Source organism: Lissotriton vulgaris, chromosome 1_1 (assembly GCF_964263255.1).
Source record: "Lissotriton vulgaris chromosome 1_1, aLisVul1.2, whole genome shotgun sequence".
NCBI classification, from domain to species: domain Eukaryota; kingdom Metazoa; phylum Chordata; class Amphibia; order Caudata; family Salamandridae; genus Lissotriton; species Lissotriton vulgaris.
Genome location: NC_141685.1, coordinates 802828126 through 802843852, shown reverse-complemented (window position 1 = coordinate 802843852; position 15727 = coordinate 802828126). Strand labels below are relative to the sequence as shown.

At 44.7% G+C, this 15727-nt stretch overlaps 1 protein-coding gene across 2 annotated transcripts in view; it reads right to left on the bottom strand.

Annotated features, from left to right (window-relative positions):
- Positions 1-15727, bottom strand: part of TNR (tenascin R) — a 761475-nt gene that overhangs the window by 53239 nt on the left and 692509 nt on the right. For both annotated transcript variants that reach the window (XM_086956605.1, XM_086956613.1), the window contains exons 14-15: positions 1892-2035; positions 161-280 (exon numbers count right to left, since the gene is read on the bottom strand). In XM_086956605.1, coding sequence (XP_086812731.1) covers positions 161-280; positions 1892-2035 — 264 coding nt within the window. The remainder of the gene's footprint in view (positions 1-160; positions 281-1891; positions 2036-15727) is intronic.

The window sequence follows — 15727 nt, the reverse complement described above, 5'->3', positions numbered from 1 at the left end:
CTGGATATGGACTTTAGGTAAAGGGTGATGTACCTTTGATGGTCCAAGTCAACAAACCCACAATTGATTTTGATGGAAGCTTCTCTTTCACTTTACTTCCCTCATTCATAAGAAGGTTGTCATGGCCACGAAACATAAAAAAACACTCTAAACTCCTCACCTGGGTAGTGTGTTAGCACAATTACATAGTTTTCAACATCAGACTGAGGTGGGGTCCACCGTAGAACAGCTTCTGTTGGGGTGATATTGGTCGCCATCAAGGCCATTGGATTGTCCAGAGCTGTAGGAAAATGAATAGACCATTAGAGCATGTGAATTGCTTAAAGAAAGAATATCACAGAAGTTGGTAGAATTTAAAATGGCAAAATTGGCAGAATGGAATGAGAAAAGAATTGCATATTGTCTTTATGTTGCGAGGTATCTAGTCAGCCAATAAATATATTGATACAATTACTTGAACTTTGATCACTGAACCTGGGCATAGTGTGCTAAACTGTTTATTCTTGTCATATCAGTACCTCTATTGGATGTGAGAGGGTGATCTTCTTAGTCACTTCTACTTAAAACAAGAAATAGCTTCATGTAATGTGTCTTTTTCTTCCAAGCCAGGACTGACTTCAATCTTATTTTTCAGCACTTTCCAATGCCTTAAAGCTTATCATGGTTTAAAGGGAGTTTTTTTTTCTGCAGCAGTGGTAGTGGCATTCTTCTTTTTAATTAGTAGGGTGTAGCCTTTAAACTTAAAGAACCTAAGTTTCGAATAGTCATATTAAAAAATAGGGGGATTCAAAAAGTATCCATTTATATAGATATTTTAGTCCCGATTTAGAGTTTGGCAGATGGAGAAGTGTCTGACTGGATGGCTGAGGACATTACCTCCACCATCTCAATGGTATCCTGCCTGCCACATTTAGCGGTGACTGCTAGCCCAGCCAACGGTCGTCTCCGTACATTGAAGCGAACCATCATCATGGTGGTTCCTTTCAATGTATTAATAGTTTGGTGTACAGTTGGGTTTGACAGGCATTCACCAAATGTTTGATATCAATCATCAAAATATTAGTAATATAGTGCAAACACATGCACATCTACAGTCATTAAAACAAACCTCCCTCTACAGAGTGGAGAAGTGTGGCTCACCGGTTAGAGGACGCAGACCTGGAAGCAGAGGTCAACCCGGGACCAGGGTTCAATTCCCGGCTCGGCGGGGTCTTGAGTCCTAAAATGCCCATGGACTTGACAATTCCTGCTCCGGTGCCTACTCGATTCACGGGTTCACACTCTGCGACTCTGGGCAATAGCTTGCTTAATCTCCACAACGGCCCCTCGTGGCGGGATGCCTGGCTTTCACCTTGCGGATATCCTGCCGGGGTTATCTCACAGGGGAATACCAGGACGGGTTCCCTAAGCAAGCGCTTAGAAACCGCTCGGTGATTTGCGCTACATAAAAAAATTCCTGTACATACAGTCATTCTACAGAGCCATGGGCCTACTAGCCTGGCTGACAGCATGGAGAGTAACCTGAAAGATCTAATTTCTATATTTGTCATTTAGAAACAAAAATAGACAGGTTTACACATTGTCTTGTGCCAGAAAATTGGACCCCTTAATCATGCTACAGGATGCCATTAGCTCTAGTCTAGTATGATGTTAGAGAGCACTCTTACCTCTGAGACAGCAATGATCCAATGCTTATAGATGGTACTATTACCTTAAAGACCTCACTGATATATCCCTAACCCTGGACTTCAAATGTTTATTCTGTGTGCATCCTCACCACACCGGTGCTCAAGAGTAGTGTAGGCCTAGCTGTTCTTTATGCCTTATTACTATCACACTATCCCATCCTGTTCTGGGCAGCTCTCGCGGTGTAATCCTCCCACCTCCTCACCTGTCTGGATGACAATGGACACGTGCTCACTCTCTTCGCGCCCACGCATGCTGTTCAGGTTGATATCGTATTCAGTGGCCGGCTGCAAGCTGCTCAGGGTGTATTCTGTCACATCGTTTCCAAGGACCGCACTATCCACTCGTCCTGCAGATTGAGAGAGGGTATTTTCATTGTTTTTCAGTCACCATCAAGAATATAAAGATGTGAGCCACCAATTGAGAAGTATGATCAAACAAGAAGGGGAAGTATGCATAATTAAAAACAGGGGGCCTCATTTATGGAGCAGTGCGTCACTTTTACGCCGCCAGTGCGTCACTTTTTGTGACGCACCAGCAGGGAAAAAATGTGCCTTGTTGCGCCATATTTTACAAAGTGATCCATCTAGGTAGATGCGTCACTTTGTAAACCCCTGCGCCACATTATACCTGAACCAGGCATACTGTATGCAGGGGGCGTTCTGACGGAAGAAACGGTCATGGAAGTGAAGCAGTGAAATCTATAAGGTTTCACTGCGCCACTTCCAGGACGCAAATGCGTCAATTTCTTACGCCTGCCTCACAGCAGGCGTAAGACTGACGCAGGCCCTTTCACATGGGGCTTGCCCCATGTGAAAGGACACATTGCTGGAGCTGCGTCACTTTTGAGACACAATCCAGCAATGCGTCACTTTTGCACCATACAGAAACATCGGAAATACTGACGTATCTGTAACTTTTTGCGTAATGATGCGTCATGCTGTAAATATGACGCATCATTGGTGTCGCAAGGAGGATGCAATGAAAAGTCACGCATCGCTGTTTTAACGCAGCGATGCGTCACTTTTCATAAAGGAGGCCCAGGGTGACTAGGAAAGACATTAGAGGACAAATGGCAAGCGGTCTCGATATACACCCTTTCTTCAAGTATGGCAAAAAATGTATGCCCACTGTGTCGCATGCAAAAGATGGCAAGACAACATTATAACATCTACTATGTTGACTTAACTACATCATCTCATGGTCAGTAAACATGGGGTTAAGAATAGTAAATATATACTACCTTAATGATGTAGTGGTGGGAGATCAATATTGTGGACCTCAATAAAATCTTGGACTAGAGGAATGTGAGGTTTGTTAATGCTGAAGTCATCAGTAGTGCAGTCTCATTGGGCTGCCCCAGTATTCTTTTGCTTGTGGTGCTCCTGAGATCCTTTTAGCTCCATGTCAGTATGATGCCACCAATCAAATGCTAAACAATAAACTCATTTGCCTGCTACCTAGTGGGAACACCCACATCCTCAATTTTACTTGGGCATGTGAAGTGAATCGCTATTAGCAGATGTCTGATGATAACCAACACTATCTTGGAAGAAGGGGACCCTCTTTACTAGCAGAAAGGTAGGCCTTCTCCACTGGACTCTGATGATAATAATTTTGAGTCTGACACTAGTATATAGAAACTCACTCTTCTGAATCACCTCATAAGGATTAAGTTGAAGAATAGATGAAGAATACCCTTTCCAAACAAGGATGGTGCTAAGCGGAGTGTTGTATTCAGTGCTCAGGGTGATATCTTGTTTGATTCAGAGGACATTCAGTCAAAATGTCTTCAGATTGGTACCTACTGCCATTCAGGAGAACGCATTCCCAGCTATGTCTTTGGAAGCACACGGACAAGCTGTCCCCTAATAAATCATTGGTGGAATTCCAAGTTTTCTTGTGAGTGTAAGGCTACTCAGAGGTAGGTGCAAAAGTACCTAATTTTGGCAACAGGAAAGGGTCCACACAGTGCATCTTACTTGCCCATTAATTAAAGGCACACAATGGCAGGCTATTGGGAGGTTTCTCTGGGTTGGAGAGGCTGCTGCTAGTGGTTTAACAGTCATTACGAACTAATGAGGTAACACCATAAACGTCAAATAACCTGGATATAATACAATAAGAACAACAAGTGGTAATAACGTCCCTCTTAGGATAAGCCAAAGAGGTAGTAACTCTTGTAATTAATTGGCTAAAGTCACTCAAAATCCTTTCACGTAATTGTTGTACAAGAGAGAACCAAATACTCTTCAAAACACACCAGAGAGAAAGAAACAACAGCTGTATTTTAAAGACAAAATCTTATTTATATTTTCTTATTATGCAAATAACAAAGTCATTGCAACATAGGACAATATATCAAGAGACAGTCGCTCTAGAAAAGAGTGCAAAAACAAAGTGCTCATGGGTGAGGTGAGTGAGAGAAGGGGAATTTAAAAGGAAAGCAATTGAAGAACACAATAACATAATTTACAGTAGACACTGTTGAGAATGATGCTGAGAACAGTAGACCTGTGTGTATGGGCTTGTCTGCACAACAATTTTGTTGTATTCTTTAGTGTCCATTTGATAGAATGATGCCAGCATATTTAGAGTGCATCATCCAATTTCGGGGACGGGTGATACACCGTAGTACAGGCCCTAGGTTGGGGAGGTTGTCAACGTTTCGACCGGACTATACAAGTAGAGCAGTGGTCTTCAAACTTTTTGATGTAGAGACCCCCTTGTCATACATTTGTAGGTGTCAGAACCCCTTCTGACAAAATGTTCTAGAAACTGGTTCTCCTCATCATCAACATCTATTGACAACTCTAAATGCCCCTGTTAGATCTGGCATCTTTTGGCATGTGTCCCCAGTTTTTTTCCTTTCTGACCTCCTAGTTTTGACTCTGTTTTTGCAGGTTCAGTGTCTCTGTGCACCTTCTCACTGCTGTGCAGTGTTAAAGTGCAAGTGCTCCTATTGTAAATTGTATTATGGATTGGTGGTTCCATGATTGGCATGTTTGACTTACTAGTAAGTCCCTAGTAAAGTGCACTGAGGGTGCCAGGGCCTGTAAATCAAATGCTGCTGGTGGGCCTGCGGTACTGATTGTGCCACTCGCCCCGGCAGCCCGAAAAGGGTTATCAAACCTGCCACTGCAGTGTCTGCGCGGTTTGTAACTGCCATGTCGACCTTGCAAGTATACCCACTTGCCAGGCCTTAATCTTCACTTTTCTTACATGTAAGTGACCCCTAAGGTAAGTTTCCCCTAAGGTAAGTTTCTAAACTGGTTTGTTGTCCTTTTGTAGTGTTTTCACTGTATTACTGTTGGTTAAGTGCAAATCCTTTACACACTGCCTCTGAAATAAGCCTGACTGCTCGTGCCACGCTACTGAGGGGGTTAGCAGGGGTTATTTCAGTAGTCTATCCCTCTTTTCTTGACTAGAAGTAAGGGCCCCTACTTGGACAAAGGTGCAAACCATTGCCAACTAGAGACCCCTATTTCTATCAGCCCCAATTACCACAGCAAATAATTTTTACAGTGGGGAAATGATATTAAACAGTGCTTAGCAAACCAAAGGTCATTGAGCTTAGGGGTGTAGTCAAAGGTGTAGCTAAAAACTAAGGGCCTCATTGATGAGGAATTGACTTAGGGCAGCACTGCAAGTCTTCTTGCTGCACTGCCCTATGCCAATGTTAAAGGGCAGGAATGCAGCGTATTTATGAAATACGATGCATTCCAGTTCTTTTCCCTTCACAAATTGCTGCCTAGCACCAGCGTAGGCAGGATTGTTTTTGTACGAGAAGAGGCACCTTCCTTCACCAAAACATTCCTGAGGGGTGTTTTCCTATTTCTATGTGAGCTGCTGAATGCAGCACGCATGGAAAGAGGAAAAACTAGGAGAAATGAAAATAATTTTCCTTGTTACACTTTCACGGGAGAGGCGTCAGTTTTTGGAGTTGCCCCAGGTTAACGTTATTTTGTAAATATGGGTCAGCATCAAAATCCATGGGTTTTGCGTGGTAACCCCACGCAACGCCCATGGAACGGTACACAGTCAAAATATTGAGTTGTAAATATCGACCTACCATAATATCGAGTCTGAAATATCGAAGGTGCATAATATCGAAGGCAAGAATATCGTAGGACAGAATATCGACCCAAGGTAAGTAATATCGAAATACTTAATATCGATGTAAGTAATATCGAAGTAAGTAATATCGATAGCATATATATCGATGTTACTAATTTCGATGACACTAATATCGATATTTGTATTATTGTATCGTTTTTTATTATGTATGTGTTATATGTTTAATTTAAGTATTTAAAATAATTACTATTATATGTGTATAAATTTTATATAATAATAAATAATTTTATAAGTAAATTTTATGTTTTTGTACCGGAGCGGGTTGTGGGTTTATAGGGGAATAGGGTGGGAAGTAATTTAATTATGGTAAATTGTTTAGTAATTAGTAGGATTAATTAATTAATTATAATTAATTGGTAATTATGTGAAAATAATAGGAAAATAATTTTAATTAATTTATTAATTGATATATATATGTTCTGTAGCGGGTTGTGGGTTTATAGGGGAATAGGGTGGGAAGTAATTTAATTATGGTAAGTTGATTAATAATTAGTAGGATTAATTAATTAATAATAATTAATTGCTAATTAATATTGATTAATTGGGAAAAAATTAATTGATTAATTGATATATATTTTCTGTAGCGGGATGTGGGTTTATAGGGGAATGGGGTGGGGAGTAAGTTAATAATAATTAATTAATTAATATATGTTTTTATAAATTTATATTTAATTTATTGGGAAATAATTAATATTAATTAGTTAATTAATTATTATTATTTTGTACATAATTAACATTATTAATTAATTGGTAATTAAATAATATTAATTAGTTACATTAATTAGAGTAATTTATTGATATATTATTTTTAATTACTGTTAATTAATTAATTGGGAAAAAATAATATTAATTATTAAATTATAATAATTACAGCTAATTTGCTAATATATTTTCTTTTTTTGTTATTGTTCATTAATAATTAATTGCTAATTAAATAATATTAATTAATTTTGGGTAAAGGAGTATTTTTAGTGTTTAGGGTCAGTTTTGAGTTTTTGGGTAAAGGGTTTATTTTAAGGTTTAGGGTCAGTTTTCAGTTTATGGGTAAAGGGGTATTTTTAGGGTTCAGGGTCAGTTTTCAGTTTTTGGGTAAGGGGGTATTTTTTGGTTTGAGGGTCAGTTTTCAGTTTATGGGTAAAGGGGTATTTTTAGGGTTCAGGGTCAGTTTTCAGTTTTTGGGTAAGGGGGTATTTTTTGGTTCAGGGTCAGTTTTCAGTTCTTGGGTAAAGGGGTATTTTTTGTGTTCAGGGTCAGTTTTCAGTTTTTGGGTAAAGGGGTATTTTTAGTGTTCAGGGTCAGTTTTCAGTTTTTGGGTAAAGGGGTATTTTTTGGGTTCAGGGTCAGTTTTCAGTTCTTGGGTAAAGGGGTATTTTTTGGGTTCAGGGTCAGTTTTCAGTTTTTGGGTAAAGGGGTATTTTTTGGGTTCTGGGTCAGTTTTCAGTTCTTGGGTAAAGGGGTATTTTTAGGGTTCTGGGTCAGTTTTCAGTTCTTGGGTAAAGGGGTATTTTTAGGGTTCAGGGTCAGTTTTCAGTTTTTGGGTAAGGGGGTATTTTTTGAGTTCAGGGTCAGTTTTCAGTTCTTGGGTAAAGGGGTATTTTTTGGGTTCAGGGTCAGTTTTCAGTTCTTGGGTAAAGGGGTATTTTTAGGGTTCAGGGTCAGTTTTCAGTTTTTGGGTAAGGGGGTATTTTTTGGGTTCAGGGTCAGTTTTCAGTTCTTGGGTAAAGGGGTATTTTGGAAAGGGGCGACCACTCGGTCCCCCCGCACGTATGGCAGAGTACCACGATCCCCCCGGGAAGCCATCTTGGGCGGGAGGCGTGTCTCGGCTGGTATGCCCGAAGCGGCGTAGTCGGGGCGCGCTTTTTCCCGCCCTAGAATGGGCTGGCCTAGACACTGACGCGGCTGGCCACGCCCTCGGGGCAGGCAGGGGCGGGTTTACGCCCGCCCTGAAGACGGATAAAAGGGGACGCAAGACCAGAAGGCATCCTCTTGTTCCTGTGCTCTGAAGCTGCACCTCCTCGCTGCACGTGAGCTCGAGACGGAACGAAGAGCCATTTTTGAGCGTTGTAATCCTTCTTTTGTCTTACAGATACTCTGTCGGAGAAATGCCCAAGAAAGGCGGAAAAAGAATGACGACTGAACAGATGCTTCGGGTCCTCATGAAGGAGATGACCGAGCTGAAGAAGCGGGTGGCGGAGAGAGAGGGGGAAGGGGGGCCGGAACGTCCTTCGGCTGGAGCAGCCCCAGGAGGGAGAGCCAAGAGGCCAAGGAGGGGACCGGCTGGGGGGGACGTCCCGGTTCCCCGTACCCCGCTCGAAGCGCCAACCCCAGTACCCGTGGAGGGGAATCCGATTCCCGTGGTGGTCACCCCGGTGTCCAATGAAGATATGCCGCCCGAGCTGGCAGCACAACTTGCAGCGTGGTTGGGCGAAGGTAGTGAGGGCGCCACGGCTGTCGACGCGCAGGCGCTGATGAAGCAACTGCGTGAGAAACGGGAGGCAGCCAAGGTGTCCGCGCCGGCTGCAGTAGTTGACAAACCACAAGGGACGATTACGACCGCAGAGGCAGCGTCCGGTGCAGGTAAGCGGCCATTGCCGATTGCGAGGGATGAGTCAGCACCCTCTCGTAGAGAAAGGTTGGGTCAACATGTGCCTTTGGCAATTAAAGAGAAGATTTGGGCGGGGGAATATGTGAACATCTTCTCGTTGCTTGTTGATCATTATGAGGTGGAGCATGTTAAGGGCCAGAAAGACCTCATGCATCCGAGTGTTTGGCGCGCAAAAATGGCCGCCTTTAAAGTGAATGAGAATATTGGCAATTGGGGCAAAGCATGGGGGATTTTTACGTCGATCTTAGGGGAACGTAGGCCCGAGTTACTTTCCGAGTTGCCGACCTATCAGTCGCGAATCATGGGGTACTCGACGTCACACCAGGGTAACCATTGGTTCTGCTACGATAATCTTTTCAGAAAGGCTAAAGAGCATAATAAAAGCTTAACCTGGGATTGTTACGATTCTTTGACATGGGATAAAATGAAGGAGACAGGTATGTTGAAAATGCCATTGGTAGGGGGTAATGTTGGCGAATCCTCCCGCCAATATGTGGGGACGCCCTTTCGATCAGGTACGAGTACCGACGATTACTCGAGACCTGCCAGCAATACAGGGAAAAGGGGGTTCTGCTGGAATTTCAACAGAGGTAAATGTACTAGGCCCCAGGGATCGTGTAAATTTAGACATGAATGTAGTGGGTGCGGATCGTCCCATCCTGAGTCCACGTGCAGAGCCAAAACGGGTGATAACGGGGGTAGAGGAGGCGCCAAACAGGTCTAACATAGTCCGAGGGGCGCCTTTACCTACCCCGATTGATACCTTGGCGATGATTCCCTGGCTCAGTGAATACCCGGATCGTACTTCTGCTGGGGTGCTGCGGAACGGGTTTTCGTATGGTTTCCGCATCCCAGTAGGGGACTTTCAGGGTGTGGAGAAGTGTAAAAATCAACTTTCGGTCCTGCAGCATACGACCGTGGTACAGGATAAGATCCGGAAAGAGGTTACTCGAGGTCGGGTTGCCGGCCCGTTTAGTGTACCTCCGGTGCAGAGTTTTGTTTGTTCTCCTTTAGGGGTGGTCCCCAAGAAGGACCCGGGTGAGTTCCGACTGATTCATAATTTATCAGCTCCACGTGGTCTTTCTGTAAACGATGCAATAGACCCAGAAGTGTGTTCGGTGCGGTACGCATCTTTCGATGAGGCCGTAGCCATTTTGAATCGCCTGGGGCCCGGGGCGCTGATGGCGAAGTCGGATATCGAGTCAGCGTTCCGATTGCTCCCGGTACACCCAGACGACCAGCGTCTCCTAGGTTTCATGTTTCAGGGTCATTATTACATGGATAGGTGTATGCCGATGGGGTGCTCTATATCTTGTGCCTATTTCGAGAAATTCAGTAGTTTTCTACAATGGGTCTTCACAAAGAGGACGGGTTTCCAACATGTAATGCATTACCTTGATGACTTTCTGTTCCTTGGGGCAGCCGGGGATCTTGAATGTGGCCAGGCCTTGGCCGAATTTTGTGTATTAATGAAGCAGTTTGGTGTGCCATTGGCACCGGGTAAGACGGTGGGTCCTGCGACTTGCCTCGAGTTTCTGGGGATCGAGTTAGACTCCAGTGAGGGTTGTTTTCGTTTACCAGCTGACAAAGTGGGGAAGTTCAGGGCAGCCCTGCAAATGTGTATAAATGGATCTAAAGTTACGCTGCATCAATTACAGCAGTTGGTGGGACAGTTGAATTTTGCCCTGAGGGTTATACCGATGGCCCGCCCCTTTTCCCGTTCAATTGCCCAAGCTATGGTCGGCCTAAAGGAGGGTCATCATCGCACGAGACTATCGGCTGAAGTCCGCCAGGACATGCGCATTTGGTTAGCATTCCTGGCGGATTTTAATGGTCGAGTCGTCTGGAACAAACCGGCCGTGTCCTCTGAAGAGCTGGGGCTATGGACAGATTCGGCAGGTAGTATAGGTTTTGGTGCCATCTTCGGTACAAAATGGTCGGCACAAAGATGGCCGACATGGTGGCATGACAATGGACTGACAAGTAATATTGCTTTCTTGGAACTTTTCCCCATTTTGGTGGCCCTAAGAACCTGGCCCGAAGGGTTCAAAGATCACTCTGTGGTATTTTGGTCTGACAATATGACCGTGGTCGAGTGCATCAATAGCCAGGCAGCACGATGTAAACTGATTTTAAGACTGCTCAAAGAAATTGTTTTACTGTGTATGCAACTGAATGTGCTATTCAGAGCAAAACATGTCCCGGGGGTAATGAATCAGGCGGCTGATGCACTGTCTCGTTTTCATATGCAGGCTTTCTCGGGTTTCCTTCCCACAGCGGACCCAGAGCCGGCACCCTTTCCCGAAGCTCTCTGGTCTCTCGGTGCCCCAAACTTCGTCACCTCGTGGGAGAGAGCCTAGCACCAAGGACAAGGAAGGCATATGAAGGGGCGTTTCGGTCCTATTTAGCCTTTTTGGGGACTGATGGAGAGGGGCTTTGGGGCCACGAGGAATGGGTAGTGAATTTTCTGATGTCCTTACGTAGGGCTGGGAAATCGGTGGCTACGGCCCAGAGGCATCGTGCTGCCATTTCCTTTGTTGCCAGGGCTCATGGTATCCAGGACCCGACAGCGTCTTTCGTGGTACAGAAAGCGCTGCGTGGGTGGCAACGCCTTGAGGGTCGCAGAGTAGATGAGAGGCGCCCGATAGGTTTGGATAGGTTGGCCCAGTTGTTGGCCACACTCCCTGCCACATGTTCATCTCAGTTTGAGACGGTGTTGTTCCGAGCCGCTTTTACGCTGGCATTTCATGGAGCGATGCGGGTAAGCGAACTGGTGGCAAGGAACAAACGGGATGTGACAGGGGGTTTGTGCCGGGAACACGTTCAGATCAGAGGAGAGACAATGACTGTCTCCTTTGTCAGGTCCAAGACCGATCAAGATGGGATGGGCGACTGCATAATCATACGCAGGATTCCCGGGTCCTCCATGTGTCCGGTAAAGTGTTTAGAAAACTACCTAGCACGAAGGGTGGCATCATGGGGGGGGGACCTTGTTGAGACACGCGGACGCCACCCCACTGACGAAATTTCAGTTTCAGCGGGTGCTTGCGATGTCAATTGCCGCTGCGGGCTTGAACCCGGGCGAGTTTGGGACCCACTCCTTTCGGATAGGGGCTGCTACGGAAGCTACAGCTAGGGGTCTTAATGTTGAACAAGTGAAACGAGTGGGGCGTTGGTCCTCCAAGTGTTATAAGAGGTATGTGCGGTTGCACATGTTGTGAAGCTGTAATGATGTACTCACGCTTCTTGTCTTTGTTTGGTTTTCAGTTGCGCAAGCCTACGAGGCGGGGCGGACTATGCAGTCGACCCAACACCGGGCCAGCGGTCAGACATCACCGGCTGTGAAGAAGGAGGTGTGGGTCGTGGGCCACTCATACGTGAGGCGTGCCGCGGACGTATTCAAAGCAGGTGACATGATTCACGTAGCTGGGGAATACGGGTACAGGGTGTCCTTCTACGGAAGAGGCGGGCTCTGTATTGACCAGTTTCAAGCATTTTTCGAGGGTTTGTTAGGGCGGACGAGGTCACCGCCGTCTATAATCATAGTGCATCTAGGGGGCAATGATTTGGTCACCACCGGTAGACGACTTCTCCTGGAGGCAATGCTTTCCACTGTAAGTTGGTTGGCGAGGAGAGTTCCGGGGTGCACAATTGCGTGGTCCCATATGATCCCACGAAAGGTGTGGCGAGGGGCTATTTCTGTTCCTGCTTTGAATCACTCTGTGAGAAAGCTTAATAACAAAGTGAGTAGGTTGTTCCGTTCCAGGACATTGCATTCTATTTCGCATGGCTGTATTAATGATGACAGTATGTATTTGGGGGATGGTGTGCATTTGTCTCGGGTGGGGAATGAGTTACTCATAGGAGACTTCTTAGCATGGTTAAAAACGTTAAAACATGACCTTTAGGTAGGAGCTTTGTGGGGGGTCCGGATAGCCGGTCAACTATCCGGCCTGTGGCGGTAAGGTCATGAACGGTGAGCACTAATTGGAAGATCCCTATGAGTGGGCGTCACCCAACACGGATGGGAGCGCTCGGGAGAGGTGGCCATTGGCCCCTCAACGGGGAGGCGGTCCCTTCTAAGGATGGGTCGCCGAAAGAAAAGGAAAGGCGGTCAAGGCCCCTTCCTGTGTAGGAGGGGTTACAGCCCCCTCCTGGGGAATTTCCCGGGGCCAGTGACGTCTGCGACGGCAGATGTGGTAAGTTGTGCGGGGTTTGGGGGGGGGTCTACGCTACCTTCTAGATACCTCACACGAGTCCTCGAACGACCTTTAAGTGGCGTCGAGTTTTATTGGTGCCCCCGTCAAGTCAAAGGGAAATTGGTAGTTGCACTTGAGGTACGCCTCAGTGCTGTCGCCCCTCACAAGTGGGGGGGGTAGTTCTGGTTCGGGATCTTGACACCGGTTACGACCTTGCCGTTGGCCCTTAAACGTTAGGATGTACAATTTCATAATTTCAAGTAAATGTGTGTAGGATGTTAGTTCGGCTAGGAGAACCCCTGTATTAGAGAATCTGTTAAGGTTAGCCAAACATCGCAATGTGGTAATGAAATTGTACATAATATGAAAATGTTGATTTAATGTTTTTTGTTTTAATAAATACGGCCGGGAGGGTTACTCCCTCCCTCTTCCAAAAACTTCAAGAACTGTTTCCTGTTTCCCTCCTTTGGGGATTGTGTTGAGAGGGGGTGGCGGGTATCTCAGCCATATGGAAAGGGGCGACCACTCGGTCCCCCCGCACGTATGGCAGAGTACCACGATCCCCCCGGGAAGCCATCTTGGGCGGGAGGCGTGTCTCGGCTGGTATGCCCGAAGCGGCGTAGCCGGGGCGCGCTTTTTCCCGCCCTAGAATGGGCTGGCCTAGACACTGACGCGGCTGGCCACGCCCTCGGGGCAGGCAGGGGCGGGTTTACGCCCGCCCTGAAGACGGATAAAAGGGGACGCAAGACCAGAAGGCATCCTCTTGTTCCTGTGCTCTGAAGCTGCACCTCCTCGCTGCACGTGAGCTCGAGACGGAACGAAGAGCCATTTTTGACCCACCCACCAGCCCCTGAAGACAGCCAGTTGTTTTGAATAAAAGTTGATGGATAACTCTAATTTCGTTTACAGGTTGTGGTATTATCGTGTTGATTTTGAGTGTGTAATAAAGAATGGTCTATGTCATTTATGTTTTATGATTAAAGAAATTCGGCTTTAGTGTTCATTTATAAGCATGCTTTTATTACGGTCGTAGTAGGAATGTATGTTTAGTTTAATAGGTTAGTTAGCATTGTCGTATTTATTTCTGGTCGGGCGGTAAGGTCATGATCGGTGAGCACTAATTGGAAGATCCCTATGAGTGGGCGTCACCCAACACGGATGGGAGCGCTCGGGAGAGGTGGCCATTGGCCCCTCAACGGGGAGGCGGTCCCTTCTAAGGATGGGTCGCCGAAAGAAAAGGAAAGGCGGTCAAGGCCCCTTCCTGTGTAGGAGGGGTTACAGCCCCCTCCTGGGGAATTTCCCGGGGCCAGTGACGTCTGCGACGGCAGATGTGGTAAGTTGTGCGGGGTTTGGGGGGGGGTCTACGCTACCTTCTAGATACCTCACACGAGTCCTCGAACGACCTTTAAGTGGCGTCGAGTTTTATTGGTGCCCCCGTCAAGTCAAAGGGAAATTGGTAGTTGCACTTGAGGTACGCCTCAGTGCTGTCGCCCCTCACAAGTGGGGGGGGTAGTTCTGGTTCGGGATCTTGACACCGGTTACGACCTTGCCGTTGGCCCTTAAACGTTAGGATGTACAATTTCATAATTTCAAGTAAATGTGTGTAGGATGTTAGTTCGGCTAGGAGAACCCCTGTATTAGAGAATCTGTTAAGGTTAGCCAAACATCGCAATGTGGTAATGAAATTGTACATAATATGAAAATGTTGATTTAATGTTTTTTGTTTTAATAAATACGGCCGGGAGGGTTACTCCCTCCCTCTTCCAAAAACTTCAAGAACTGTTTCCTGTTTCCCTCCTTTGGGGATTGTGTTGAGAGGGGGTGGCGGGTATCTCAGCCATATTAGGGTTCAGGGTCAGTTTTCAGTTTTTGGGTAAAGGGGTATTTTTAGGGTTCAGGGTCAGTTTCAGTTCTTGGGTAAAGGGTTTTTTTTTTAATTCAGGGTCAGTTTTCCCTACTGTTGTACTCTCTGGAGTAGGAATAGAAATGTTTAGCCTTACGCTATCCAACGTTTTATTTAATTAATTGTTAAAATATCAAATATGTATTTTATTTTTTATATTACTTACATTTTATTTATGTTACTCTTTTATGTTTGTAAATGTGTTAGTAAATTAGAATATATTTCATGAATTTATAAATTCGTAAAATAATTATTAATAGTTATTGTTCAGTGTATATATATTACATATTTACTGTATATATTTAATTAATGTATTCTTAATATATGTATTATTTATTACTTTTAAATATTATTAGATACTTTTAAATATGTTTCTTTTATTTATTAGTCTTATAGACTTAATTTTACATTTCTATATTAAAAAAAACGATATTTTTAACATCGATATTTTTTACATCGATATTTTTTTTCTCGATATTTTTGTACTTACCATGTTGTAGATAGGATGTCGATATTTTTGCCCTCGATATTGTTGACTCGATATTCTTGTAGGTCGATATTTTTGTAGTCGAAATTCTGTCATAGATCCCCATGGAACACCTTGACGCAGAGTAAGGCAACACAGTGACTTGCGCTGCTATGTCTTACTCCATATCTATGAGGCAATGCAAAGCCATGCAGGGTGACTTTGCTCTGCCTTACAGATATGGTTGAGATGCTTGTGCCACCGGAGCATCAACAAAAAGTGACCCTCTGGCTATGCAAGCCTCTCATAAATAAGCCCAAAATATTCTATACATTTTCATTGTCTTTCACCTTCAGGTATCTATATATAAAATAATGGGCAGTATAAATGAAAAATAAATTTAAAAAGTTATTTCTCAGTGGGAAATGCACTGTAGTACATTATGAAACCTATATTAGTTAATGCGCTGCAGAGGTCTGTGTGTAACCAGAGAACCACACAATTAAATCTTGATTGGTGCAGTGGAGAATAGTGATGTGTATCTTTAGTGTTATGAAGTCAGAGCCTGTGATGGAAAGCACTGTGAATATGTAAGTCAGTTTTTTATAATTGCATTACACACAGGGTAAGATAGAATACTGCAAAATGTGTAAATAGTTTTACAATAAAATGGTGCTTTCAAAATGTAGGTTTTAGTAATATCAGAGCGTAGTTTTACATAACTGTCCCTT